This window comes from Oryctolagus cuniculus, chromosome 11, assembly GCF_051225735.1.
Source record: "Oryctolagus cuniculus isolate XC-2025 breed Fujian yellow rabbit chromosome 11, ASM5122573v1, whole genome shotgun sequence".
NCBI classification, from domain to species: Eukaryota; Metazoa; Chordata; class Mammalia; order Lagomorpha; family Leporidae; genus Oryctolagus; species Oryctolagus cuniculus.
Window position 1 is genome coordinate 70,578,674 of NC_142877.1, and position 26,485 is coordinate 70,605,158.

At 44.6% G+C, this 26,485-nt stretch overlaps 1 protein-coding gene across 2 annotated transcripts in view; it reads right to left on the reverse strand.

Moving 5' to 3' along the window:
* Positions 1–5,509: 5,509 nt before the first annotated feature.
* IL26 (interleukin 26) overlaps positions 5,510–26,485 on the reverse strand; it is a 31,598-nt gene continuing 10,622 nt past the window's right edge. The window contains exons 1-5 of one of the 2 annotated variants that reach the window (XM_002711247.5): positions 20,002–20,172; positions 19,860–19,916; positions 19,547–19,681; positions 6,997–7,062; positions 5,510–6,910 (exon numbers count right to left, since the gene is read on the reverse strand). In XM_002711247.5, coding sequence (XP_002711293.1) covers positions 6,797–6,910; positions 6,997–7,062; positions 19,547–19,681; positions 19,860–19,916; positions 20,002–20,172 — 543 coding nt within the window. In that variant the 3' untranslated portion in view covers positions 5,510–6,796. Of the gene's footprint in view, positions 6,911–6,996; positions 7,063–19,546; positions 19,682–19,859; positions 19,917–20,001; positions 20,173–23,830; positions 23,951–26,485 lie in introns of those variants that run through there. The other variant, XM_089308646.1, reaches the window with a different exon arrangement.

Consider the following 26,485-nt stretch of genomic DNA (forward strand, 5'->3'; position numbering starts at 1 on the left):
CCCCAGGCTGTTGCAACACACATGGTTAGAGCACAGCTGCTCTTGCACCTTGCAGTTGGCACCATGAGAAGAAATGGGCAGGGCCTCCTCTTCCTCAGAAGACCTCCTAACCCAGCTAACTGTCCTGTGGAAGGGGGGACACAGCTGCTCTATACCCAGCATGATGGAACTAAGAAAAAATGTTTCAATAAAGTAGCATTCAGATTAATAAAAATAATTTTCTAATGGGCAAGATTTTGTAGACACAGACAGGAACTTCCATGGGAGTACTTAATGTCTTAATTTTGAGTGCTCTAGAACTTTCTAGAAGGGGGCAGTGTTATAAAGAATATTCTGGGGGCCGGCACTGTGGCGCAGCAGGTTAAAGCCCTGACCTGAAGCGCCGGCATCCCATATGGGCGCCGGTTCTAGTTCCAGCTGCTCTACTTCCCATCCAGCTCTCTGCTATGGCCTGGGAAAGCAGTAGAAGATGGCCCAAGTACTTGGACCCCTGCACCCACATGGAAGACCCAGAAGAAGCTCCTGGCTCCTGGCTTCAGATTGGCGCAGCTCCAGCTGTTGGGGCTAACTGGGAAGTGAACCAGCAGGTGGAAGACCTCTCTCTCTGTCTCTGACCTCTCTCTGTAACTGTCTTTCAAATAAATAAATCTTTTTTAAAAAAAGAATATTCTGATATAAGAATTAGACAATATAGTTTCACTGGTTCTTTCAAAATATGAGATTCCGCTCTTCTGTGATGTCCAAATTTTAAAGCATTTCTGTGTTTGGCTGCAAAAAGATACTAAATTCTCATTGCATTGCATTGTTTAAGTTCTCACTTACTGTAAGTCAGTAGAAAATGCAAGACCCTAGAGTCACCCTATATTACTCCTTTCACACTGGTCCCCTCTCAAACAGTTGGTCACCACGTCCTGCCACATCTACCTCCTAAATATTTCCCAAATACTTTTCACCCTTCCCCACCTTGCAGCCAGTGGTTTTTTTTTTAAGATTTATTTTATTTATTTGAAAGTCAGAGTTACAGAGAGAGGTAGAGATAGAGAGAGAGGTCCTTCATCCGCTGGTTCACTTCCCAATTGGCCACAATGGCCAGAGCTGTGCTGATCCAAAGCCAGGAGCCAGGAGCTTCTTCCAGGTCTCCCATGTGGGTTCAGGGGCCCAAGGGCTTGGGCCATCCTCTACTGCTTTCCCAGGCCATAGCAGAGAGCTGGATCAGAAGAGGGGCAGCTGGAACTAGAACTGGTGCCCATATGGGATGCCAGCACTTCAGGCCAGGGCTTTAACCCACTGCGCCACAGCACCGGCCCTGCAGCCAGTGTTTTATTCCATTATTTAATTTGAAAAAAAAAAACAAAACAAAAAAAAAAAAAAAAAACAAAAACAGATTTCCTGGATGCCTGCTGTGCAAAAAATGCTCTGCTAGGCACCAAAGACACAACCCTGCGTATGACTCAATCTGTGCCTTCGTGAAAAAGGGGTAAGGAAACTAAACGACCTTCCAGTATGATAAAGGCTATTCTGCAAATACACTGTGCAAGAGGCAGCTACCCAGCCTGGCCGGAGAACACAAGGCAGAAAGGCTCCAGGGAGGCGTGCTGGCAGAGGTGAGCCGCGCCTTCCAGGATAAGTCATCGCAAAGCTCACCTCCGCCGCCACGCCTTGTACCTTTCTCCACGACTGCTGCCAAGGCATCTGATGGTGTCTTCCTAGCTGTCTAGCTTCCTAGGTTCCAAACTGCTGGAGAGAAAGTCTGAGCTTCATGTGGGGACTTCAGAAAGTTCACGGAAAATGGAATTAACAGGTAAGTTTACTTTGGTGCAAAGGCTTTTGAAACTCATGTATGCAGGAGGTCTTCCAAAAGTTCACTGAAAACATGCGTTATGGAAAAACTGGGCATGGATTTCAAAAATGTTTGCACCTAAATAAACTTAGCTTTTGATCCATTTTCCATCCACGTTGTGAAGTACCATCTTAATTATCATTATTACTTCCTCCGTGGCTGTGTAACAGATAAACATGCAATACATGTAGACAGGATCGATTGGCTTTCATTTCAGTGGGTAACGCACAGCCACACAAAGGTCATGCATTCCTGCGAGTTCCTAGAATGTATCATAATTCACAATGCAGTTCTGGTTTCAGATTTTCCTGGTCAGCCTAACTGAGCTTTCGCTTTTGTTCCTACCACTGTGCGGCCAGTTGAACAATCCCAAATCCTCACCAACGGACAGGCAGGGACTCTTATGGCTTCCCTGCTTGGATCTGCATCCACCATGGCCACCTCCTCAAGGCTGAAGGGGAGAACGAGGGCCGCGCGATCAGCCCAGCATCCTCTGCGGAGAGCCACAGTCACCAGAACCGTGGAATGACTGACTGGGTGCCGGCGCTCGCATCCCGCCACCTCCGGAAAAAGTGACAGGAGTTCTGACACCACTTTGAAACTTGAACATCATGGCTTGACTTTTTCTGAGCCTATATCTGTGGGTAGGTTAGAAGAATCTGGTTCTAATTTTGCGTATTTCTAAACTGGACCAGAATGAGACAATGGAAACTCATTATAATGCAGTGTTTCCCAATGTGTGAGACACAACCTACCCCGCGCCTTGCAAGATGGTTCCCCAGGGTGCACGTGGAACCTGGAATGTATTTAAGAATGTATTGAAGCTCAAGACACCTGTTCTTAGAGCCATATGCTTATTGAACTTTTTATCAGGTGTAAGTAAAAAATGAATTTATTCAAATTAATGCTATGCATGTTATAGGATAGGTGCTTTTCAGTTGAGTTGGGAAGTACTTTGTATGCCATTCCTCCAGGTTTACAACAGCCAGTGAAATTATGGCCACAGGGACAGGGCATTTGATACAGCAGTTAAGACCCTGCTTGGGACACCTACATCCCATATCGAGAGTGTCTGGGTTTGAGTCCCAGCCCTAGGCCTGAATGCAGTAGTAGATGGTTCAAGTGCTTGGCCCTTGCCACACACATGGAAGACAGGAATGGAGTTCACAGTTCCTAGTTTTAGCCAGGCCCATCACTGGCCAGGCAGTGTGCAATGCAGGGAGTTGGCCAGCAGAAGGGAGATATCCCTTTCTCTCTCTCTCTCTCTCTGCCTTTCAAGTAAATTTAAAAAACAAAAACAAATTAATTTTTTTAATTTTTAAAAGAAATTATTGGGCCAGCACTGTGGTGTAATGGGTAAAGCTGCCGCCTGCAGTGCCAACATCCCATATGGGCACCGGTTCGAGTCCTGGCTGCTCCACTTCTGATCCAGCTCTCTGCTGTGGCCTGGGAAAGCAGTAGAAGATGGCCCAAGTGCTTGGGCCCCTACACTCATGCGGGAGACCCAGAAGAAGCTCCTGGCTCCTGGCTTCGGATTGGCACAGCTCTGGCAGTTGCAGCCAGTTGGGGAGTGAGCCAGCAGACAAAAGACCTCTCTCTCTCTCTCTCTCTCTCTCTCTCTGCCTCTCCTCTCTGTGTAACTCTGACTTTCAAATAAATAAATCTTAAAAAAAAAGAAATTATGACAGCAGATAATGTTAGAGCTGGAAGAAACTTTGGAGACTCTAATCCAATTCACTATTTCACTCCATTCAACAGATATTTGCTGTGCACTTACTATGCATAAACTTCTAGGCTGAATGAACTGCAGTGAATCACAGAGTGACAGTCCAGTGGGAAAGGCAGACATTAAATATAACAGGTCATCAAAGAAGGAGGTACCTTTCTCTGAAGGGAGAACTTCCATTTTGACTACGACCTTGTCTAAATATGATCAGAGTCGGTGAACTCAGGGGGCTTCCATAGCCTTGGCAACTCAGGACAAGAACATAGGGTGATTACTGATGCCATAAACAAGAGTGTCAAATTGTTAAGTCAACAACAGGAGTCACTGTGCACTTACTCCTCATGTAGGATCTCTGTCCTTAATGTGCTGTACATTGTGATTTAATGCTATAACTAGTACTCAAACACTATTCTTCACTTTGTGTTTCTATGTGGGTGCAAACTGTTGAAACCTTTACTTAATATATGCTAAACTGATCTTCTGTATATAAAGAGAATTGAAAATGAATCTTGATGTGAATGGAAGGGGAGAGGGAGCGGGAAAGGGGAGGGTTGCAGGTGGGAGGGAAGTTATGGGGGGGAGCCATTGTAATCCATTAAATAAAAGTTTAAAAAAGAAAAAAATAATAAATATAAACCCAGTAAAAGGGACGGCGCCGTGGCTCAATAGGCTAATCCTCCACCTAGCGGCGCCAGCACACTGGGTTCTAGTCCGGGTCGGGGTGCTGGATTCTTTCCCGGTTGCCTCTCTTCCAGGCCAGCTCTCTTCTGTGGCCCGGGAAGGCAGTGGAGGATGGCCCAAGTACTTGGACCCTGCACCCCATGGGAGACCAGGAGAAGCACCTGGCTCCTGCCATCGGATCAGCGCGGTGCGCCGGCCGTTGGAGGGTGAACCAACGGCAAAAGGAAGACCTTTCTCTCTGTCTCTCTTTCTCACTATCCACTCTGCCTGTCAAAAAAAAAAAAAAAAAAAAAAAAAAAACAGGTAAAGGAATTCTGATAAGGTCTATGAGGACACATAGCACACATGAAACCATTAAGAGCAAGATGATGTTTGAATGAAATCTTAAAAAGATCAGGAAAATTAACCAGGCAAAACAAAGCTTGGGTTGGTACTGGAGTCAGGTGGGTGCGTGAGACCCAGAGAGGGCCAGGGCAGCTGGAGAATACAAGGCCTGAGTCTCTCATCGTGCAGATGTCTGGGTACAACCACTGTGGTAGCTCACGTCATTTAGGACCAATCCAGAAACAGAGGCCCAGGAAGTGACATGACCTGACACTGGCCACACTTCTTGTCCACAGTCAGGCCAATGCCCACTCATTCTCTCGTGGATTTGCACACTCACAACATGTTTTTGCAGTGCCTTGTTCTAAGGCTGTGTTCTAGGTGCTGGAGACGCTGCAGAAAAGAGACAACATTCCTGCCCCATGGAGCCAATATTCTGATATGGTAGAGACCCCAGTAAGCAAACAAGCAAGCCGGGGGTGGGGGGGAGGGTGGAGAAGTGAAGCAGGGCTTAGGGGTTAGCTTGCCAGGAGGACCAGTGTTTCACGGGAGTGACCTTGGGGCTGGCCCCATCTCTCAACTCCATTGAAGTCCCTTCCAATACCCCATTGTGTTCCCTGGTGCTCGGGCTCCTCCTGCTCCACCCGGAACTAAGGATTTGTTCAATGCTGACAAGCAAAGCATTCAAATTTATTTTCCTAGGAATGATCCAAGAGGGGTCTCCCCAGAGGGAGTTCCTGTTATAAATGCTAAATGGGTTGGGGGTTTATACAGTGTCTTATGGGCACATGGGGCAGTGCAGCCATTTTCTGAGGTGTGATCACTTCTGGTTCCAACAAAGCCCAGTATGGGGTGTGTAAGACAGCCTCACCACTGGGTCCACACTCATTCCACTGAGACAGTCCCCTCTCGGCTTCTCCCTCTTCAATACACCAGTCTTTACCCAAACACAAAAAATTGTGCTTTCCCCTCCTGAACTCTGATAAAAGCTTGTTTACAAACAGGCACCAATACATGGATATTACTGTTTTACTCAGCAACGACTTTTTAATTCCTATTTTACTCCTGATGGAGTCTAGCCACCTTTTGACTGTCCTACACAAAGGAAAGAATTTGGAAAACAATCCATCATGCAAACCCACTGAATTCAATCATCCCAAAACATTAGGACAGCAGGTGAAATGCTACCCATAAAGACCAAAAGTTCACATCATAAATACTTCTTTGCTGACTGTCAAATGAATGATTCCCAGGCTCTCTGATGTCTGGAGACCCTGAGCAAAGGGGTGGCTTAAGGATGATTTATAACCAAGACTGACATAGCAGGGGTGTGATGAATGCCCGTGGAAGTGAACTTGCTGGCTACCAAGGACGCTCTGTCAGAAACTGCCTGTGTCTCCTATGCCAGTAGCAATGAAGCAAATCTCCTTTAGCAAAAATGATAACCAGGACATAGTACTCATTTAACTGAAGGGCTGATTATGCAAATGAGGCTTTAGAATTATGAGGACTTGACTTGCAGTCTCAGCTGACTTTGATTTGGCCTCTTGTCAACTTGCTTAATCGTACAGTCCCCAGGAGGAGACTACCACGTGTTCACAGCATTTCAGTTTGCTAACCTATGAACTTAGTGGCCAGGGTTGTCTGCCAAAAGCATTCCTGGGAGATTGGGCCAGGCAGTTAGTTGACGCGTGTGTCTTCATTGATCTGATCTCATCATCACCCATTGTACTCAATGAAATCCTAGCACACTGGCATAGGAAGGGCGTCCAGGGAAAGAAACAGCATATTTGATTGAAATCAAAGTCTGTTAAGAGCTAACTTCATTCTCAGCTCAATTAAAATTCATCAAACCCCTGAGTAGGTAATAATCATAGACATAGCATTTACTTGTCTTAATAACATTATATGCTATCCCAAAAGACTATCATTTTTTGCCACTGCTATGATGAGAGTTAATTCAGGTTAAATATATTTAAATTAAAAGCATATAATGCACTTGTGAATAACAAAACATGAGCAGAACAAAAACATTCTTTGAAAACACAGAAAAATATATAAATTTGTGAAGTTACTTATTTCCAAAGCTTTAATACGTTAAATCTCTCTAACCTATTCTAAATCTTTTAACTTGCACTCAGCAATATATATTGAAAGAAAGCTATTTTTTAAAAAAAGCATGTCATCAATCAATTTCTATTGGTTCTCCTATTTTGAAATAACTATCAAATCTCTATGCTTGGCTTCTTGATTTCCGGAATGCTTTCCAAGAACTTTTTAATCCAGGACAGAAGAATATCCAGTTCACCAATCGCTTTGTAGATTCCTTTGTTTCCAATCTGCAGATAAAGCACAGATATAAAAGCAGAAATATTTCATAGTTTTAAAAAGCAAAGTATTCAAAACAAGGATTTGGAACACTTACCCCATAAAACGTTCTTTTCATCCTGGTAATGGATTTCATCTCTCTGGCTGAGGAAGCACAGGTAATCTACAAAATCCACAGGAAGAATAGATAATATTGCTAAAAGAGGATACTTTTCCATCTGTTCAACAAATATTTATTGAGCAGATACTATGTTCTGGACACTGGATATGCACTGGTTCCAACCAAAAAAAATAACACCTGGCCACAGAGCTTATAGTTGCAAGCAAGAGGCTGACGATAAAGTATGGTGGGGTGAGAAGGCCATGCCAAGATGGCCGCTGGCAAGCAAGCATCAGTTACTCAGGAATGGCTTTGAAAGCCACCTGGCAATGGAGCCTGCCTGGCAATAGGCTGTGATTGGTTAGGGCATAAACCGCGCCTTGACCAGATTGGCTGCCTTGGCTATTTAAGCTGCTGTACCAACTGAAATAAACGAATCTGTGAGCTGCTCGCCTCTGGCCTGCTTTCACCCAACTCCAGGATCTGCGTGATGACTCCATCTCTTTGCCCCCACCATGCTCCTCCTCTCAGAACGAATCCACCGCAACAATAAAGAAAAGAAAACAAAAAATAAGAATTTACACATTACAACTAAAGTTATGCTTGTAGTGCACAAGGCTCTATGACAGAGAATGGAGGAAAGATGTACGTTCAATTGGGTGGCCAAAGAGGGCGCCCTTGAAAAACCCGCACTGGAATTGAGATCTGGAGAAAGCGAAGAAGCCAGGTATGTGTGAAAGTGCAGAAAGGAGAGAGGAGCAGGGGAGGAAACCCAGGGCGGAGTAACCCACGCAGAAGGAAGGGTGTGGCGAAGTCCCTGAGGCTGGAAGGAACTCCGTGCTTTCCAGAAACAGGAAGAATGACTGCAGGGCTGTTGGGGTGAAGCTGGAGAGTGGAGGGGCGCGTGGAAGACCCGAGAAGGAAGGGAGCAGTGCAGGAGCACCATGGCTGCCGCAGCCGGGCGTGGCACCGTGTAAGGCGCAGACTGCCTGAGAAAGCGCCCGCCCAGGACGTTCGTATTCATCACTCAGCGGAAGGAGCAGGCTGAGCCCTTGGGAAACCAGTCTCCTCCGTGCCGGCGCATTTCCAAGCCCTGGCTGAACACAGGAATTGCTTAGGGAGCAAAGGGGAGGAAATTAACGTCCTCCTCTATTGTCCCACAAATTTCCCCAGAGTTAACTAAAGAAAAAGGGAGGGTTAATACAAAAAGTGAGGGTGCAGCAGGTTTTAACGCTCTGGCCTGAAGCACGGGCTCATCTCATATGAGTGCTGGTTCAAGTCTTGGCTGCTCCACTTCCAATGCGGCTCCCTGTTAATGCAGCTAGGAAAGCAGCAGAAGATGGCCCAAGTGCTTGGGCCCATGCACCCATGTCAGAGACCTGGATGAAGGTACTGGCCCCTGCCTTCAGTCTAGCCCTGGCTGTTGCAGCCATTGGGGAGTGAACCAGCATATAAAGAAGTGCTCTCCTGGCCCGTGCCATGGCTCAATAAGCTAATCCTCCACCTGCGGCACCAGCACCCCGGGTTCTAGTCCCAGTCGGGGTGCCAGATTCTGTCCCGGTTGCTCCTCTTCCAGTCCAGCTCTCTGCTGTGGCCTGGGAGGGCAGTGGAGGATGGCCCAAGTGCTTAGGCCCTGCACCCGCATGGGAGACCAGGAGAAGCACCTGGTTCCTGGCTTCGGATGAGCACAGTGCGCCAGCCACAGTGCGCTGGCCGCAGCGGCCATTGAGGGGTGAACCAACAGAAAAGGAAGACCTTTCTCTCTGTCTCTCTCTCTGACTGTCCACTCTGCCTGTCAAAAAAAAAAAAAAAAAAAAAGTGCTCTCTTGCTCTCTGTCACTCTCGCTCTCTGCCTTCCAAAGAATAAATAAAATAAATCTAAAAAAAAAAAAAAACCTTAACATTGAAGGTGGAAAAAGAAGTCGACCAAATCTGGACATTGCAAAAGTTAATAACATCAAGTTAAATAGCATCAAGGCATTCCTACAGAGGATGCCCTCTGCCTAGAGGACCTGAATGTACAAGGCATCCCACAGCAGGGAGGGAAGTGCCAAAAAGACTTCTGACCAGGCTACCCCAGGAAGAGGAAAGAAAGTGGAAAAGGAGAAGAGTGGTGAAAGGAAAAACTAAATGGCAGTGTTGCCCCCAGAGCTGCACTCTGATTTATGCGATGTTTGTTGCCTCGAGCTCCGTTTACTATAAATAACCCCAGTAAAGATCGCGCCCAGTGGGGTCTTCTTAACTGCTGTGACTGTGTCCACAGGTCCAGCAGAAAGCCTAGGTTTTGCTGCATCCTTCAGAGTACTTTGGTGGGAGAAGGAGTTTATAAAAAGGACTTCCTATTCCTATTCTTCCATTTTCTATTTTAGTGTGTAGTTGGAGTCACTGAAATTGGACCGCATAACAAAAGGACCAGCAGTTTTATTGAAAGAATGACTGAGTGATGTGACAAATCCGACGAAAGCAGATGTGATGTGAATGAAGTGAGAGCAGTTAGAGACAGCTCAGAGGAGACTGTGGGAGAGTCGTGCAAGAAGAAGCGCACAGACAGCAGTCCACGTGGGTGTCTGACCCAGCAGTGACGTCACTGCTTGGGATGCCTTCTTCCGTGGGCAGAGGGCCTGGGCGCTCTCTGCTTCGGACCCAGCTTCCTGCTAATATGCACCCTGGGAGACAGCACATCGTGGTTCAAGAAGTGGGCTCCCTGCCACCCACATGGGAGACGGATTGAGTTGCCAGCTCCTGGCTTCATCCTGGCTCAGACCTGGCTATGGAAGACATCAAGAGAGTGAACCGGAAGATGGAAGATCTCTCTCTCTTTCTCCCTCTCTCTCTTTCTGCCTATCAACCAAAATACATAAATAAATTATTTTTAAATGGAAAGTCCCTCTCCTCTGAGGACTAGAGTAATTGAGAGATGTGGACGATGAGTGGACAGCAACACAAGGCACAGCCCCTCCCTTCCTGTGTCTTAAGAAGAATGGCCTCGAGGCATTCCTACAAAAAATATTTTACCGTAGGATTCTCACATTGTACCACACTATAAACACCTCATCACTGGGAAAGTGAAAAACCATACAGAATGTCTTCAATTTTTTTATTTCCCACAGCCTGCATTCCATATAGGTTTGTAACAACTTTGTTTTGTTGATGTTCAAGTTCATTTGTTCATGTGTTTCAGTAGGTTTTTTTGGTTGACTTTAATGGCTAAGACAGGATTTATTCTGGCCATGCCCATGGTTTCCTGAAACATCCCTCCCCAAAAAATTACTACATAAGACAGCAAAGACCAATTTAGTGGGCCAGCATTGTGGTATAACGGGTTAAGCCGCTGCTTGTGATGCCAGAGTCTCATATAGACGCTGGTTTGAGTCCCAGCTGCTCCATTTACAATCCAGCTCCCTGCTAATGTGCCTGGGAAAGCAGCAGAAGATGGCCCAAATGCTTGGGCCCCTGAACCCACTTGGGAGACAAGGATGGAATTTTTGGCTCCTGTTTCGGTCTGGCCCAGCCCTGGCCATTCGGCCATTTGGAGAGTAAACCAGTGGATGGAACATTTCTCTGCCTGCCTCCCCTCCTCTCTCTGTAGCTCTGCCTTTCAAATAATTAAAATAAATATTTTAAGCAAAGATGAATTGCCTTAGTTTTATGGTATGATAACAGATGTAGAGTTTTAAGCAAATATTATTATTCACTGAATTAGTGCACAGCTTTTCATAAGTTTTTTGTTTTGTTTTTGTTTTGTAAAGATTTTATTTATTTGAAAGGTAGAGCTACAGAGGGAGGGAAGACAGAAAGAAAGGTCTTCCATCTGCTGGATCACTCTCCTAATGGCCGCAACAGCTGGAGTTGGACCAAACCGAAGCCGGTGGGTGCAGGAGCCCAAGCACTTGGGCCATCCTCTACTGCTTTCCCAGGCCATATCAGAGAGCTGGATCCAAAGGGGAGAGCTGGGACAGGAACCAGCGCCCATATGGGATGCTGGCACCGCAGGTGGAGGCTTAGCCTACTACACCACAGTTCTGGCCCCCACAAGAGTTCTTAACAAATGTTATCTGAAGTGCATTTAAAATAATAATGGAGAAAATTGTATCTACATAGCTTGCTCTGAAAATAAATAAAACAATTTTCAGTTTGGCAAAAAGAGTGGTACTAAGACCTCAACATAAAACAACGGAGGCCAGAAAAGGTTTTAGGAAACATAGGAAGAAAATAATAAAATGAGTATTGTTTGAATAAAGCATGATTATATTTAAAACCAAGTTTTCATGAAAAGAGGGAAGAGAGATCAAACTCTTAGCCAAGTGTCTCTAACCAGAAATAATTTCATCATCATACATTTAATTTTAATAAAACAAATGACAAACATCTAACAACCAAGTAAATATGTAATGGAAAAGCATATAAAACATTATCCAATTTTTATATACCCTAGAACTACAGGAAGCATTTGATATAGATAATGCATAGATAATCTCACTTACCGGGAATAATTTTAGACCCTCATAAACCATTCCTCCATATTCCAACCATAACAAAGTTTAGTTTTTTAATCCCTTAAACATAAATGTTTCCTAGGGTAGGATAACTTTATTTATTTTTCAAATGTTCAGTATAATTGTCATTCATGTTCATCTCAGAATAAATCCATATAATTTAGCAAGTGAAGAAAATCCCTAACTCAGTAATTGAGTGTGTCCCATAATTTTGATGAAGAAGTTATATATCATTAGCCAAGGAATGATTTGTCAGCAACAAGACGCCACAACATAATTAGGAAATATATTTACCAAGATTAAGAGCAATTACTCACAAATGATCTCTTCATCTTCAAATTAAAGTCCCACTGCAAGTTTTACATTTATACATTGTGACACTAACCTTAGGCATTAAAAAGGTGTTTGGTTGGTTGCAGAAACCACACCTATGGAAATTGTTGAGAAAATGTAATTAGAAGAAAATTAATGTTCTGTGTGTGGAACACAGTAAGGAAAGGCATCAACAGTTTACAGACCTACTGTGCGCTGGCCACTTTAACATACTATTTCATTTAGTTGTCTCACTGACTTCACGATGAGCTTGTTGCTATTGTTAAGCACATGACTTTTAGGCTTGACACTTAGTGAAGGGAGAAGACAGGGTTGGTCTCACTTTCTGCTTCGTGCTTTATCACTGTAACCAATTGCTATTTTAAAAATTGAAATTACAAGGATTAGTAATTGATGATGTTTCTTAAGATGATAAGATAGCTGCAATTGATGATAAAAATGACTTATCAAACTGCTTACAAGAAAAGGAGACATAAATATTCTATTTGCCAAGACTTATTACACTCTAAAATTAATTATGCATAATCAGTATGAAGAAATTTGTCTCTCTAATTACCAATTACTGTTCAGGCTCTCAAAATGTTAATTAAAGTGGATGATGAAATCTTGAAAACTAATGGAATTTTTTGGGGGGTTTCAACTTTGATCACTAGCAATTAAGCAAATTAGTTTATGAATCCAAGGAGGCAACTTGAAATTCTCTTTCAAGTCTGTGAGTATTTGAGTGCTGTAAGAATCTCTGAATTGTCTTCTAACATACACATAGGTCAACTTTCAAAACACCATGACTGGAAAGGATTATAAAACTAAAGTTTATATTATCTATTACTTTTTTTTTGAGTAATCACACCCTCTGAATTAACCTAACCAAAGTAATTATAAAATATATTCTTATTAAGCACTGTGAAATGTTTAGAATGCTACCAAAAATGAGACAATTTTCAAATACAGTCCCACTGGGCATTCCATACCCTGGGGTCTACCATGAACATTGTCATAGCTCTGTATCTTAAGAGTGTTATCGGTCTTACTTTCTTTATAATTTTAGTTGACTTGCAAGAAGCCCAAAAACTCGTGCTTACAGAAACCAGACAATTATACAAATTGTTTTAAAAATGTAAATCCATGAGTGAAACTGGCAGAAGATGAAAACAAAATTAACAATCAATTATTTATCAGAGGAGAATATTAGAAAAGAGAATAATTTCATAGAAACTGAGAAATAAAGAAAAAGAATTAAGTATTTACCCTGCCTTTATTATATGATAAGTTTCTCAGGACAGCCAAATGTTTAGTAAGAGGAGTATTCTATTTATAGAATTGTATTTGTTATTCTGTTTATAGAATTATCCTGGCTTAAGATGATGGTATAATGGAATTCAAAAATTCCTTATGAATTGATGGATCTAGGCAGTAATTATACATGACTGCTAACATCATAAAAACAGAGAACATAAGTTATGTGCTTCAATGAAAACATACAAAGCTACCTAGAATGGGATCTAACCAACACATCAAGTCTTGGTCTGATGATACCTCTCCTTGCATTATCAGTCCACAGCAAATACTAGAAAAGAGAAGAATGTATGCAATCAGAAAATACAGACTATGAAAAACTATTGAACAATTGACCCAATTTCTTTAACAAATAAATTGCAAAAATAAGAAAGAGGAGAAGAAACTAAACAAGGGAAGTAGAAATCACAAGAACTTCTCAGTTTACAGAAATGCATTGCCTGGCCGGCGCTGCGGCTCAATAGGCTAATCCTCCACCTAGCGGCGCCGGCACACCGGGTTCTAGTCCCGGTCGGGGCGCCGGATTCTGTCCCGGTTGCCCCTCTTCCAGGCCAGCTCTCTGCTGTGGCCCGGGAAGGCAGTGGAGGATGGCCCAAGTGCTTGAGCCCTGCACCCCATGGGAGACCAGGAGAAGCACCTGGCTCCTGCCATCGGATCAGCGCGGTGCACTGGCTGCAGCACACCAGCCGCGGCGGCCATTGGAGGGTGAACCAACAGCAAAAGGAAGACCTTTCTCTCTCTCTCTCTCACTATCCACTCTGCCTGTCAAAAAATAAAATAAAATAAATAATTAAAAAAAGAAATGTATTGCCTAGGAGACAAAATTAGTACTAAAAAGATAAACCTGTTTGCAAGTGACTGTGTCCAAGAACAAAACTCAAGAATTATTTATAGAAATAAAATAAATGAGGATCCAATGAGGCAAAATTCATGATGTCTCTCACTTGATCAAAAATTACCAGTCATGCAAAGTAGCAGGAAAACATAATCTATGAGGAGGCAAAAAAAAAACCATTGGTACGATTGTTAAAACTAACAAGAAAGGATATTAAAAGAATTATAATAACTGTATCATATATTCTACAATTTAGAGGAAAGATTGATCATGTCAAGTAGAGAAGTGGAAAATAAAAATTATAAAGGCTGCATATGACAAATCAACAAGCCAATATTATACCAAATGGGGAAAAGCTGAAAGCATTTCCCCTCAGATCTGGAACACAAGGATTTATTTAAAGATCTGAAGGATCTTGATCCAAAGCCAGGAGCCAGGTGCTTATCCTGGTTTCCCATGGGGTGCAGGGCTCAAGCACTTGGGCCATCCTCCACTGCACTCCCGGGCCACAGCAGAGAGCTGTCCTGGAAGAGGAGCAACCAGGACAGAATCCGGTGCCCCGACTGGGACTAGAACCCGGTGTGCCAGTGCCACAGGCAGAGGATTAGCCTAGTGAGCTGCGGCGCTGGCCAAAACAGTAGTTTTCTAATACCCTAATGATGAACTCACTGAAAATCAAGAAAGATATCCCATTCATAATAGCCACAAAAAAAAAAAAAAAAAAAAAAAAACAAATATTTAGAAATAAATTTAACCAAAGTGAAAGACCTCTACAATGAAAATTATCAAACATTGATAAAAGAAATCATCAAGATATTCCTTGCTTATGGTTTGGAAGAATTGATACCATTAAAATCTCTATTCAACCCAAAGCAATCTACAGATTCAATACAATCCCTATCAAAATGTCAGTGGCATTGTTTACAGAATTATTAAAAATAATCCTAAAATTCATATGGAGTCACAAAGGACCCTGAATAATCATGGTAATCCTGAGCAAGCAAAATGGAGAGCATCACAACACCTGACTTCAAAACACGCTACAAACCCATAGTAATTTTTTTTTTTTTTTTTTTTTGACAGGCAGAGTGGACAGTGAGAGAGAGAGACAGAGAGAGAGAAGGGTCTTCCTTTTTGCCGTTGGTTCACCCTCCAATGGCCGCCGCTGCAGCCGGCGCACCGCGCTGATCCTGGCAGGAGCCAGGAGCCAGGTGCTTTTCCTGGTCTCCCCTGGGGTGCAGGGCCCAAGCACCTGGGCCATCCTCCACTGCACTCCCTGGCCATAGCAGAGAGCTGGCCTGGAAGAGGGGCAACCGGGACAGAATCCGGCGCCCCAACCGGGACTAGAACCCGGTGTGCCGGCGCCGCAAGGTGGAGGATTAGCCTATTGAGCCACGGCGCCGGCTACAAACCCATAGTAATTAAAAACAGCACGGTGGGGTCAACTCTGGCACAGCAGGTTAAAGCCCTGGTCTGCAGTGCCAGCATCCCATATGGGCGCCAGTTCGAGTCCTGGCTGCTTCACTTCCGATCTAGCTCTCTGCTATGGCCTGGGAAAGCAGTAGAAGATGGCCCAAGTGCTTGGGCCCCTGCCCACGCGTGGGAGACCAGGAAGAAGCTCCTGGCTCCTGGCTATGGATTGGCCCAGCTCCAACCATTGCAGCTAATTGGGTAGTGAACCAGCGGATAGAAGGTCTCTTTCCCTCTCTCTTTCTCTCTCCCCCTCTTCCTCCCTGTAACTCTTTCAAATAAATAAATCTTTAAAAAAATCAGAGTAGTACTGGCATAAAAACTGACAAAAAAATCAGTGGAACAGAACGTAGGGCCCAGATATTTACCCACATACATACAGCCAATTGATTTTTGACAAAAGTGCTTAGACCACACAGTGGAGTAATGATACTCTTTTCAACAAATGGTGCTGGCAAAACTGGATGTATATATGCAGAAGAATGAAATTAGATCCATATCTCTAACCATATAAGAAATCAACTCAAGATGGATCAAAGACCCAAATTTAAGACCTGAGTCTATGAATTTGCTGGAAGAAAATATCAGGGAAACATTCCAAGACATTGGATAAGACCCCCAAAACACCAAAAACAAATTCTTGGATAGGACCCCCAAAGTTGAAGCCCAGAGCCAGGAACTCCATCCAGGTCTCCCACTTGGGTGGCAGGGACCCAAGCACTTGAATTATCACCTACTGCCCCCAAGGGCATGCATTAGCAGGAAGCTGGATCAGAAGAGCCAGGACTCAAACCATAGATTCCAGTATGGAACGTAGGCATCCAAGCAGTGACAGCTACTGCACCAAAGCCTGCCCCTTGTTTGCTTTTTATTTGTTTGTTTCAAAATATACAGTATGTTCTAGTTCTGGCTGCTCCTCTTGCAGTCAAGCTCTCTGCTGTGGCCCGGGAAGGCAGTGGAGGATGGCCCAAGTGCTTGGGCGCCTGCACCCACGTGGGAGACCAGGAGGAAGCACCCGGTTCCTGGCTTCAGATTGCGCAGTGCCAGCCGTAGCAGCCATTTAGGGGGTGAACCAACGGAAGGAAGACCTTTCTCTCTGTCTCTCTCTCACTCTCACTGTCTAACTCTACCTGCCAAATAAGTGTGTGTGTGTGTATATATATATATATATACACAGTATGTTTTCATTATCTATAGTCCCCCTACTGTGCAACAAGATATCAGAATGCTCTCCTACCAAATGTAACTTAGTAACTTTCCCCATCCTTCTCCCCTACTCACCCCACTCTCTGGTAAGAAGCTTCTACTCTCAGCCACCTTAAGATCAGCTTTGTTGGATTCTGCCCATGAACAAGATCATGGGGACTCATCTTTCTGTGCCAGGCTTATTTCACCTGACATAATGATCCCAGTTCCACCCACATTGTATAACTTCTCCCTGCTAAGCCCTGCCCCGACCACTAGTTCATAATTCCTCATGGCTGGCACCATGGCTCACTAGGCTAATCTTCCGCCTGCAGCGCCAGTACCCTGGGTTCTAGTCCCAGTCAGGGTGCCGCATTCTGTCCCGGTTGCTCCTCTTCCAGTCCAGCTCTCTGCTGTGGCCCGGGAGGGCAGTGGAGGATGGCCCAAGTGCTTGGGCTCTGCACCCGCATGGGAGACCAGGAAAAGCACCTGGCTCCTGGCTTCGGGTCAGCGCAGTGTGCTGGCCATGGTGGCCATTTGGGGGGGTGAACCAACGGAAGGAAGACCTTTCTCTCTGTCTCTCTCTCTCACTGTTTAACTCTGCCTGTCAAAAAAGAATTCCTCACACAGCAGAATCTCAGTAAGTTTACAGGAAACAAATATCAGCTTCTTTTGCCACACATATAAAATTATGATTGGCCAAATAATTAAACACAAGATCAGTACCTATTTCCCTAAAGCAATGTGTGGAGAGGCTTTCTGAATCTCAGGCTAATCTTATCACTTTCTGTATCACTGAGGTGGTTGGTTTATCCTAGGGCATGAGCTCTATAGTTTGCAAAACAGGTTAACTCTGGCTCGCAATGAGTCTATATAGGGAGGCCCTGAGTCAGGCAGCCCTGGGGGAGCCGATAGGATGATGTGACTGTATTCGGCCACAAGGGGGAGCCAGCCCCTTTGGTAAGCGACACAACTAAGCAAGGTGTGACATGCTCCTGGCTACCAGGAGTCAAGTCTCTCAAAGCATCCGTGGGAACAGATGGAGATTCCTTTGGGAAAAATTTATCCAAAAGCAGAGCACATCTAAGTGTTCATCTAGCATACTGCTGAGTTTGGGCTATCACTATCAGTAGGAGCTCTCTAGCTGTTTGAGCCAAAGAAACCAAATCAGTCATAAGAACAGACATGCATTTTGGAATTCCAGTTGTCCAGACACAATACTGAGCCTGGCAAGGACTTTTTGTAAGGCCCCACCATCATTAACAACTTCAGTTAGAATAACATCAAATTAAATCGAATGGCTAGTGCAATGGGAAGCACACCAAGAATTCTAGCAAAAAAAGGAAAAAGGTACAGCTTTAAAATCCCAGATAAAAAAGCCTGCAGAGGGTCCTTGTCTTCCAGATACTGAAATGTGCAGATCTGTCTTCTCTCCTCGGAAGACTCCATTCCATCCTACACTGATAGCCATAAGCTTTGGCATTCCCCCAGTATCAAGCCCCTCATTCTCCTTATCATCAAGTCTTTTCAGTATTATTTATTCATGCACTTACTTAAGAGGCTGAGAAAGAGACATACAGAGAGACAGAAGTCACTCCCATCCACTAGTTCATTACCAAATGCCTGCTGAGCCAGGCCAAAGCTGGAAGCCAAGAGCCCCACCTAGGTCTCCTACATGGGCAGCAGACTACCTGAGCCATCCCCACTGCCTCCCAGGGTCTCAACTGTCAGGAAGCTGACATCAGGAGCCAAAGCCTGGGACTGAACCCAGGAACTCTGATAGGGGACCCAGGCATCTCAACCAGCATCTTAATCCCTAGCCCCTTGCCAAGTATTGCAATGACAAAAATTCTCTTACTTGGGGAGGGGGTGTGTTGGGAGGGAGGGACTGATAATCACAAGCAGCTTGGAGAAAATGAAATATAAATAAATTTATGCAATGGGGGCAGTATTGTGGCGTGGGGGGCGTCCTGCAACACCAAAATACCATATGAACACCAGTTCATGTCCCGGCTGCTCTACTTCCAGTCCAGCTCCCTGCTAATGGTTTGGAAAAGCAGTGTAGGATGGCCCAAGTGTTCGGATCCCTGCCACCCACATGGGAAACCAGGATGAAGCTCCTGGATCCCGGCTTCAGCATGGCCCAGCCCTGGCCATTGCAGCCAAATGAGGAGTGAACCAGTGAATAGAAGATCTCTTTTTGTATGTCTCTCCCTTTTTCTCTGTAACTCTGACATTCAAATAAAATAAAATAAATATTTATAAAAATGAATGAATGGCCAGCGCCGCGGCTCACTAGGCTAATCCTCCGCCTTGCGGCGCCAGCACACCGGGTTCTAGTCCCGGTTGGGGCGCCAGATTCTGTCCTGGTTGCCCCTCTTCCAGGCCAGCTCTCTGCTTAGGCCCGGGAAGGCAGTGGAGGATGGCCCAAGTGCTTGGGCCCTGCACCCCATGGGAGACCAGGATAAGTACCTGGCTCCTGCCATCAGATCAGCGCGGTGCGCTAGCCGCATCGCGCCGGCCACGGCAGCCATTGGAGGGTGAACCAACGGCAAAGGAAGACCTTTCTCTCTGTCTCTCTCTCTCTCACTGTCCTCTCTGCCTGTCAAAAAAAAAAATGAATGAATGAATGACTTGGGAATCATATAATAAGAGAATGATTTTAAAATACATATTGATTTGAGGACCATTCCATGTTAGTTTAGCTCACCCCAATATACCATATGTGCTATTCTTTAAGAAATAATAAACGGTGGCACTGTGAGTTATGTGTGGCTCTTTGATGTTCTTTTCCCAGGGATGGACTGTCCGCATGGACAGCCAGCCGACAGTCAGGAAGTTTTCCTACTCCCCGCTGTAGGGAGACAGCTTTCTAGGCTGTTTTCTAGACACATTTCTAGGACCACCCTCACCACATTTGCTGCATACTTACACAACGGCTCAATTTCTGCCTAAAACAATGAAAGTCTTCCACAAAGTCAGTTTCGTTGAAAGCTTGGAATTGGAGTTGACCAAAAACATCGTCCATGAAGAAGGACAGAAGCTGTTCTTGGAATCTGCAGTTTGTCTGCAAATAAGATACAATAAATTGCAAAAGGTAAACCATGAATCTTGGAATTATTCTAATGTCATGGATACATCCCTCTGATTATTACTTAATTATTACTATCTGGAAAAATTAAAACACAGGAGGAAAAAAGTCAAACAAGTAGAAACACAAAAAGAAAAAAGACTTTCATGCTTACCAAAAACAGCTCTTTTGTGTTCTTTTTTAATAATCGTACATTTTTAATGCTGTCTTCCTGCAATAAAAGAAAGAAAATTAAATTTTGTCCTGGATTAGAAACATCCTTGGGGCCCTCACTCTCAGCAGAGCTTAGTACTTACTGGGACTGTCTCTTTGAGCTGTGCTGCCTTGACATACAGAGTGTCGATGGCTTGGGACAGAGAATCCCAGGAGTAGCAGTTTTTGGTGATGAAAGATGGCTTGTGTGAAGCAATGGCAAGAGACAGAGTGACCAGCAGCCATCCAGACCCCACAGTGCATTTCACCCACATTTCCCTGCACTGCACTCTGGGCTTGTGTCACTCACAGAAGCCAGAAAGCCACTCAGGTTGGTTAGATGAGAGGATATCTTACTTGCTTCAGCCCTCAAAACTGCCTCTCTAGTGAGATGCTTTGAGGGATGACGTACAGTTAATATAGAGGAAAACCTCTTTGGCTGCTCAATTTTTTTTTTTTAGAGCTTTCATCCTAATCAAAAAAATGTTGACCACACCACCTGTGACATTATGAGAAAGCTTCAGTTACTGCTAACATTGGGTCCCCATGTCCCCAAAACTTCAGAACTAAAGTTGCATATTACAGCAGGTGTCATAGTTTTTAAAAGTCCTGCCATGGCAATAAGAAAGCATGATCTCTAGGAGGCTGTGCACTGATATTTTCTTCACTTATTTATTTATCTGAAAAGCAGAGAGACAGAGCATCTATCTGCTGCTTCACTCCTCAAATGCCTGCAGTAGCCCGAAAGCCGTTCAATCCAGGTCTCCCACATTGTGGCAGGAACCTAATCACCTGAGCCAACACTACTGCCTCTCAGGATCTGCATTAGCAGGAAGCTGGAGTCAGCTGGCAACTGATCCCCGGCACTCTGATATGGGACACAGGTGCCTTGACCACGAGGCCATGTGCCCAACCCTGTATGCTTGTTTTTAAAGCCCCATGTGAAGAATCTCCAAACAAGCATCCCTGACAATGTTAGCAAAGGGGAGAGGAGCAGGGTGAAACCTGCTCCTGACCCCAGATGGCTTTTCTGTTTATTCTTTGCAAGATTCCTCTTCTTTCCCTGGAATCCATCACTCTGCAGCTCACAGCAACACATTTTCTAGCCCAGAAACTTCCCAACACACTCAAGATATGCTTGGAAATGGACCTGGATTAAGGCCCACAGATGAATAGTTATTCTATTAACTCTGTCCAACTTTAGCGCCAGGTTGCCCTGTGCCTGGACTTCCAACAGAGTGAGAATTCCTTGTGGAAAACGAGCCAATCTAATCATCTTCTCCCCAGTGCTGCATCTGAATAAGCGCATCCAACATTGATGGAATGAAGAGTTCCTTTGCTCCTCATGAGGTGCTGCCCCAGCTGCTTGCTTTTCAATATACTCACTTCACAAGTTTTTACTAGGGTCCTGCATCTACAACCATCAGGGCTGAACATTAAATGGTTCATTTAGGATAAATCCCCAACATACAAGGGGCCTCAAAAAGTTCATTCAAATGCATTATTACAGAGGCCGATGCTGTGGCATAGTAGGCTAAGCCTCTGCCTATGGCGCCAGCATCCCTAATGGGTGCCGGTTTATGTCCTGGCTGCTCCATTCCCAATCCAGCTCTCTGCTGTGGCCTGGGAAAGCAGTAGAAGATGGCCCAAGTGCATGGGCCCCTGCACCCATGTGGGAGACTCGGAAGAAGCTCCTGGCTTCTGGCTTCAGATTGGTACAGCTCCATCGGGGCCATTTGGGGAGTGAGCCAGCTGATGGAAGACCTTTCTCTCTGTCTGTAGGGCTACCTCTTAAATAAATAAATAAAATATTTTTAATGTGTATTACAAAAGACTAAGCATGGATTTCAAGTTCTGTTGCACCAAAACAAACGTCATTTAATTACACTTCTCCATGAACATGAACATTTCAAAATCCCCTCCTAAGAGGCGGGCATCACCCAAGGTGCTACACTGAGGAGCAGAGACAAGTCAGTGAAATCTAGCATGCCTGGGGTTGACTTACTGAAAGGGGAAAGGCAGCACCAGGAATCCTGCTGTGTTTACTAGACCTAGTCAGAGGTAGTAATAAGTATCACAATCCCAAATTAAATTGTCATTCCAATCAAGTGGGCTGGCAAAACAGCAAGGAGAAAGAAAAGAAACTCAAGGTGAGAAGTCTAAAGACTTGGAGGTATTTTTTGCTGTTTGAAAAGAGAGCAGATCCCTTTGAAGAGCTCTAGCCTCACTCCCCCGCTCCCTAGCACCTGTGTCAGCTAAGGGCAGGCTCTGCTCCCTGAGACAGGAGGGACTCACCAAGAGCCACCGCAGGCGACAGCTGATCTGAGCACCAAGGCAGGCTCACTAGAATTTTATTCAAATGCGGGAAAAGGATGAATTATTTTTAGCTGGGAGTGACTGAAAGTGTTTGAACTTGAACATGAAATACCTGATGGTTTTTTTTTAGCAAAGGATTGTTTAGTATTCAAAGTGCCTTTGTAAAAAGGAGCCTGAATACCAGGGATCAAAAGCTCACATGCCTTCAGATGGCATGGCATTAACACAAATGCCTGGAGTAGGATACTTGAGGTTAAATTGCTTCTAAAATCTTCCAGATTCCATAGCCTATTAGCATTCTGTGTGAGTGTAATAAAATACACACACACACACACAATTTTTGCAGGAGCCATATACTCCTTGAGTGGTTGATTTGATAACCCTGATGTGCCCCAACAAAACTTAGGTGCAACTCCAATTGTGAGTACTGGTCATTGAAGCTGCTGTGTGTGAGTTATGGCTATTTTGTAAACCCTGGTATTTGCATTGCTGCAAATGTTTTATATTCCTCAAGTCATCATCACCTGTCCAACAAATGCCTTTGCTTGGTTTTGCAACCTTCTCAAGAAAATGGGAACCATTTCTCTGTGACTGACAATTGCGCCATCCTGCTGCTCACGGTCATCCTTATCTTGGTCGGTAGACCTGCCAAATCTGACCTCATAGGATGAACAGTTCCCACCACAAACAACACTCACAAGGCAGGTCCTGAAGGCAATCCCAAGAGGATCTCCAAAAGCATGTTAAGTAATGGGGACATCAATTTGAAAGACACCTCTCAGCTCATCGGTGTTTATCACTTTCTCAACTTTTGCATACAAAAATGTATTAAAATCGCTGTTGATTACAAGGAATTTGGTTCTGAACTCTGATTAACCACTCACAGGTTGCATGGCCCTAGAAAAGTCACAAATCCTCTCTAAACTTCCGTTTTGCTCATCACTAAAATGCTTAGACCTACTTTGGAGAGGGCCATAATAAACAAAACACACAGTAATGTTGATAGAATGCTTATCACAATGACAGCCAGAGAAGCACTCTAGAAGTAGTGGCTGTTGCCCTCTTTTTATGAATTAATAAATGACAAATGCACGTGTTATGCTCTGGATAATTTTCAGGTTCATCACAAGCCTTAGGAAGCTTTGAGAAGTAATTGGATAAAATTAGAAAAATGAAGCGTGAGTCAGACAGCGTTTCATGTGGGCACGAGGCATTTGGTGCATCTCACACACATCCAGAGGCAGACTGGGCCCACAGCGTGGATATTTTAGGGAAGTCGCTTGCCTGAAACATACAGGAGAACATTCAAACCACTGGTCTGCCCCAAAACTTAACTGACAGCGCCATTCCCAAAAGCCACATGTCACTCATTTCTCTTAAATGGGAGACCAGGAGAAGCACCTGGCTCCTGGCTTCAGATCAGCGCAGTGCACCGGCCGCAGCGGTCTTTGGAGGGTGAACCAAAGGTAAAGGAAGACCTTTCTCTCTCTCTCTCTCTCTCTGTCTCTCTCTCTCTCTCTCTCTGTCTCTCTCTCTCTCTCTCTCTCTCTCTCTCTCTCTCTCGCTGTCCACTCTGCCTGTCAAAAAAGAAAAAAAAAAAACTAAGTCCTCTCTCACCATAAGAATGCCAGCAGCCCCCTCTGCTGGCCTAGCAGACTCGGTGAGCAAAACACCAGCTCCGGCAATCACAGCTCACTCCCAGTCCTCAGCCGCACAACTTTTTATCTGCTTCCCTTTCTGTGGGAGAAAGAACAGCAAATGGGATTCCTGAATTGCTAATCCAGGTAGTCCACTCTAAAACACACATTCCTTCCCATTTCAAACTTTCTGAAATCACATTGTGTCTTGTAATCCACGGAGCCTTACGCGCATCACCCAGCTGGCATCCGTGCGCAATTGTCCCTTCCTGTGCAGTCTTGAACTTGCTCATAACCACGAGTGATAGCATCTCTTCCATCGGCCTGTGGGCATGGTTGTTACTACAGCTGTGGAATGCTGGTAAAATGAAACGCTGTTAAAATGTGTGTCAGAAACAAAAGTCAACGCATTTGCAGAAAGGCACAAAACAACAGTGGAGCGCAATTTGATATTTAAGAAGCAAATATTTCCCTTTAGAGGCATGACCAAAATTGCACATAAACTTTAAATGCAACAACCAAGTGCTAAAGGTTAAGAAAGTATTACATCATAGTTTAATCAGCAATGCTTTTTTTCCCCCTTCGTTAGTAGTGGAAAAAAAATAATGGTGCAATTTATAGCATATGGCATCTTTAATTTGTTGAAACAATGTTTAGGGGCCGGTGTTGTGGCGTAGTGGGTAAAGCTGCCACCTGCAGTGCAAGCATCCCATATGGGCACTGGTTCAAGACCTACCTGCTCTACTTCCAATCCAGCTCTCTGCTAAGGCCTGGGAAAGCAGTAGAAGATGGCCCAAGCCCTTGGGCCCCTGCACTCGCGTGGGAGACCCGGAAGAAGCTCCTGGCTCCTGGCTTTGGATTAGCGCAGCTCCTGCCGTAGTGACCAACTGGAGAGTGAACCAGTGGATGGAAGACCTCTCTCTCTCTCTCTCTCTCTTCCTCTCTTCCTCTCTTTCTCTCTCTGTGTAACACTGACTTTCAAATAAATAAGTAAATCTTTTTGAAAAAAAAAATACAATGTTTAATAACCTCAGTGATTGGCATAATACCTTAGAGTCATAAATCCCAATATCAGTACAGCTAGTCATATATAAGAAGTAGGTGAATTTGCTTTAAACCAATTATCCTTTTTTGAAAAAAGGAAACTGAAAGCCAATACAGGTTAAATACATTTTATCCAAGATTCTTGGGACCAGATGTATTTGGATGTCAGAACTTCAGGATTTTAGAGTATTTGCATATACATAATGAGATATCTTGGGGATAAGCCCCTCAACACGTGAAATTCATTTCCATTTCAAATACATCTTACATAGCCTGAAGTTAATTCCATGCAACATTTTTGGTGCACTTGTGTTTTGACTGTGACCTGTCCTGTGGGGTCAGGTGTGGAATTTTCCACTGTGGCAACATATCAGTGCTCCCAGTGTCAGACTTTGGAGCACTCCAGATTTCAGATTTTTGGATTAGGGACATCCAGCAGGTATGTTTTTTCCAGCAGAAAGACAGAGGATATAGATAATAAAAAGTTGTCAAGAGAGGTAAATATGTTCAGGACAATGATACCTCGTTTTGTTGCTCTAGAAAAGGTAGATCCTGGGGCTGGCATAGAAGGTTAAGCCTCTGCTTGCAGTGCTGGCATCCCATATAGGTGCCAGTTCAAGTCCTGGCTACTCTGCCTCTTAGCCAGTTCCCGGCTAATGTGCCTGGGAAATCAGCAGATGATCCAAGTGCTCAAGCCCCTGCACCCACATGGGAGACCCGAAAGAAGCTCTTGGCTCCTGGCTTCAGCCTGGCCCAGCCCTGCTGGTTATGTTCATCTGGGGAGTGGATCATACATAAGAAGCTGGTGAATGGAAGTGGATGGAAGACCTTTCTTTTCTGTCTCTCCTTCTCTATATATACTTCTTCCTGAAAGAAAGAAAGAAAGAAAGAAAGAAAGAGAAGGTAGATTCCACTCTCTGGACAGTTCCACTTGGAAACCTGTCCTTCTCACATTCATGTTATCAGAAAAACAGAAGAGAAGAGGTCAGAGAAGGAATGAAGGTTGCTGCAGATGGACTGCACGCCTGCACAGGGAGGGAAGAAGGTGTGGCAACCAGAAGAGAGGCAGTGAGCGAAAATTCTCGGAAACCCTTGGCCTGCGTGTCCTGGCTCTTGTACCCTGTACATTCTATGTCTTCATTGTTCATGCATTCATTCACCAAATACTCACTGAATGCCTGCATCTCCCAGGCTCTCCCAGGGCTTGGGGTCCATCGGAAAACAGATCAGACAACGTTCATGACTTCACAGCTGTTCTAGTGCTTAGGAGTGTGAGCAAGAAGAGGAAGACAGCGACTACACACAGCTGATATATGCTATAAGTAAGTTAGAAGGAGCTGGGAATCAATAGGTGTTTGGGGAAGAGTAGAATAGAGCAAGGAGACGGAGGTGCTGAGACGGGGATGGAGAGGATCACAAACAGGAAGCCTGTGAAAGGCTTGGATGCAAAGGTGACATCTAAGCCACAGCTTGCATGGACTATGGCTCAGAAACGAGGGAGTGAACTGACACAGGCTACCACGGGGACAGTCTTCTCAAACAGACTGAGTGCTAAGTGAAGCACGCCAGACATGCGAGGGCTCATCCTGTG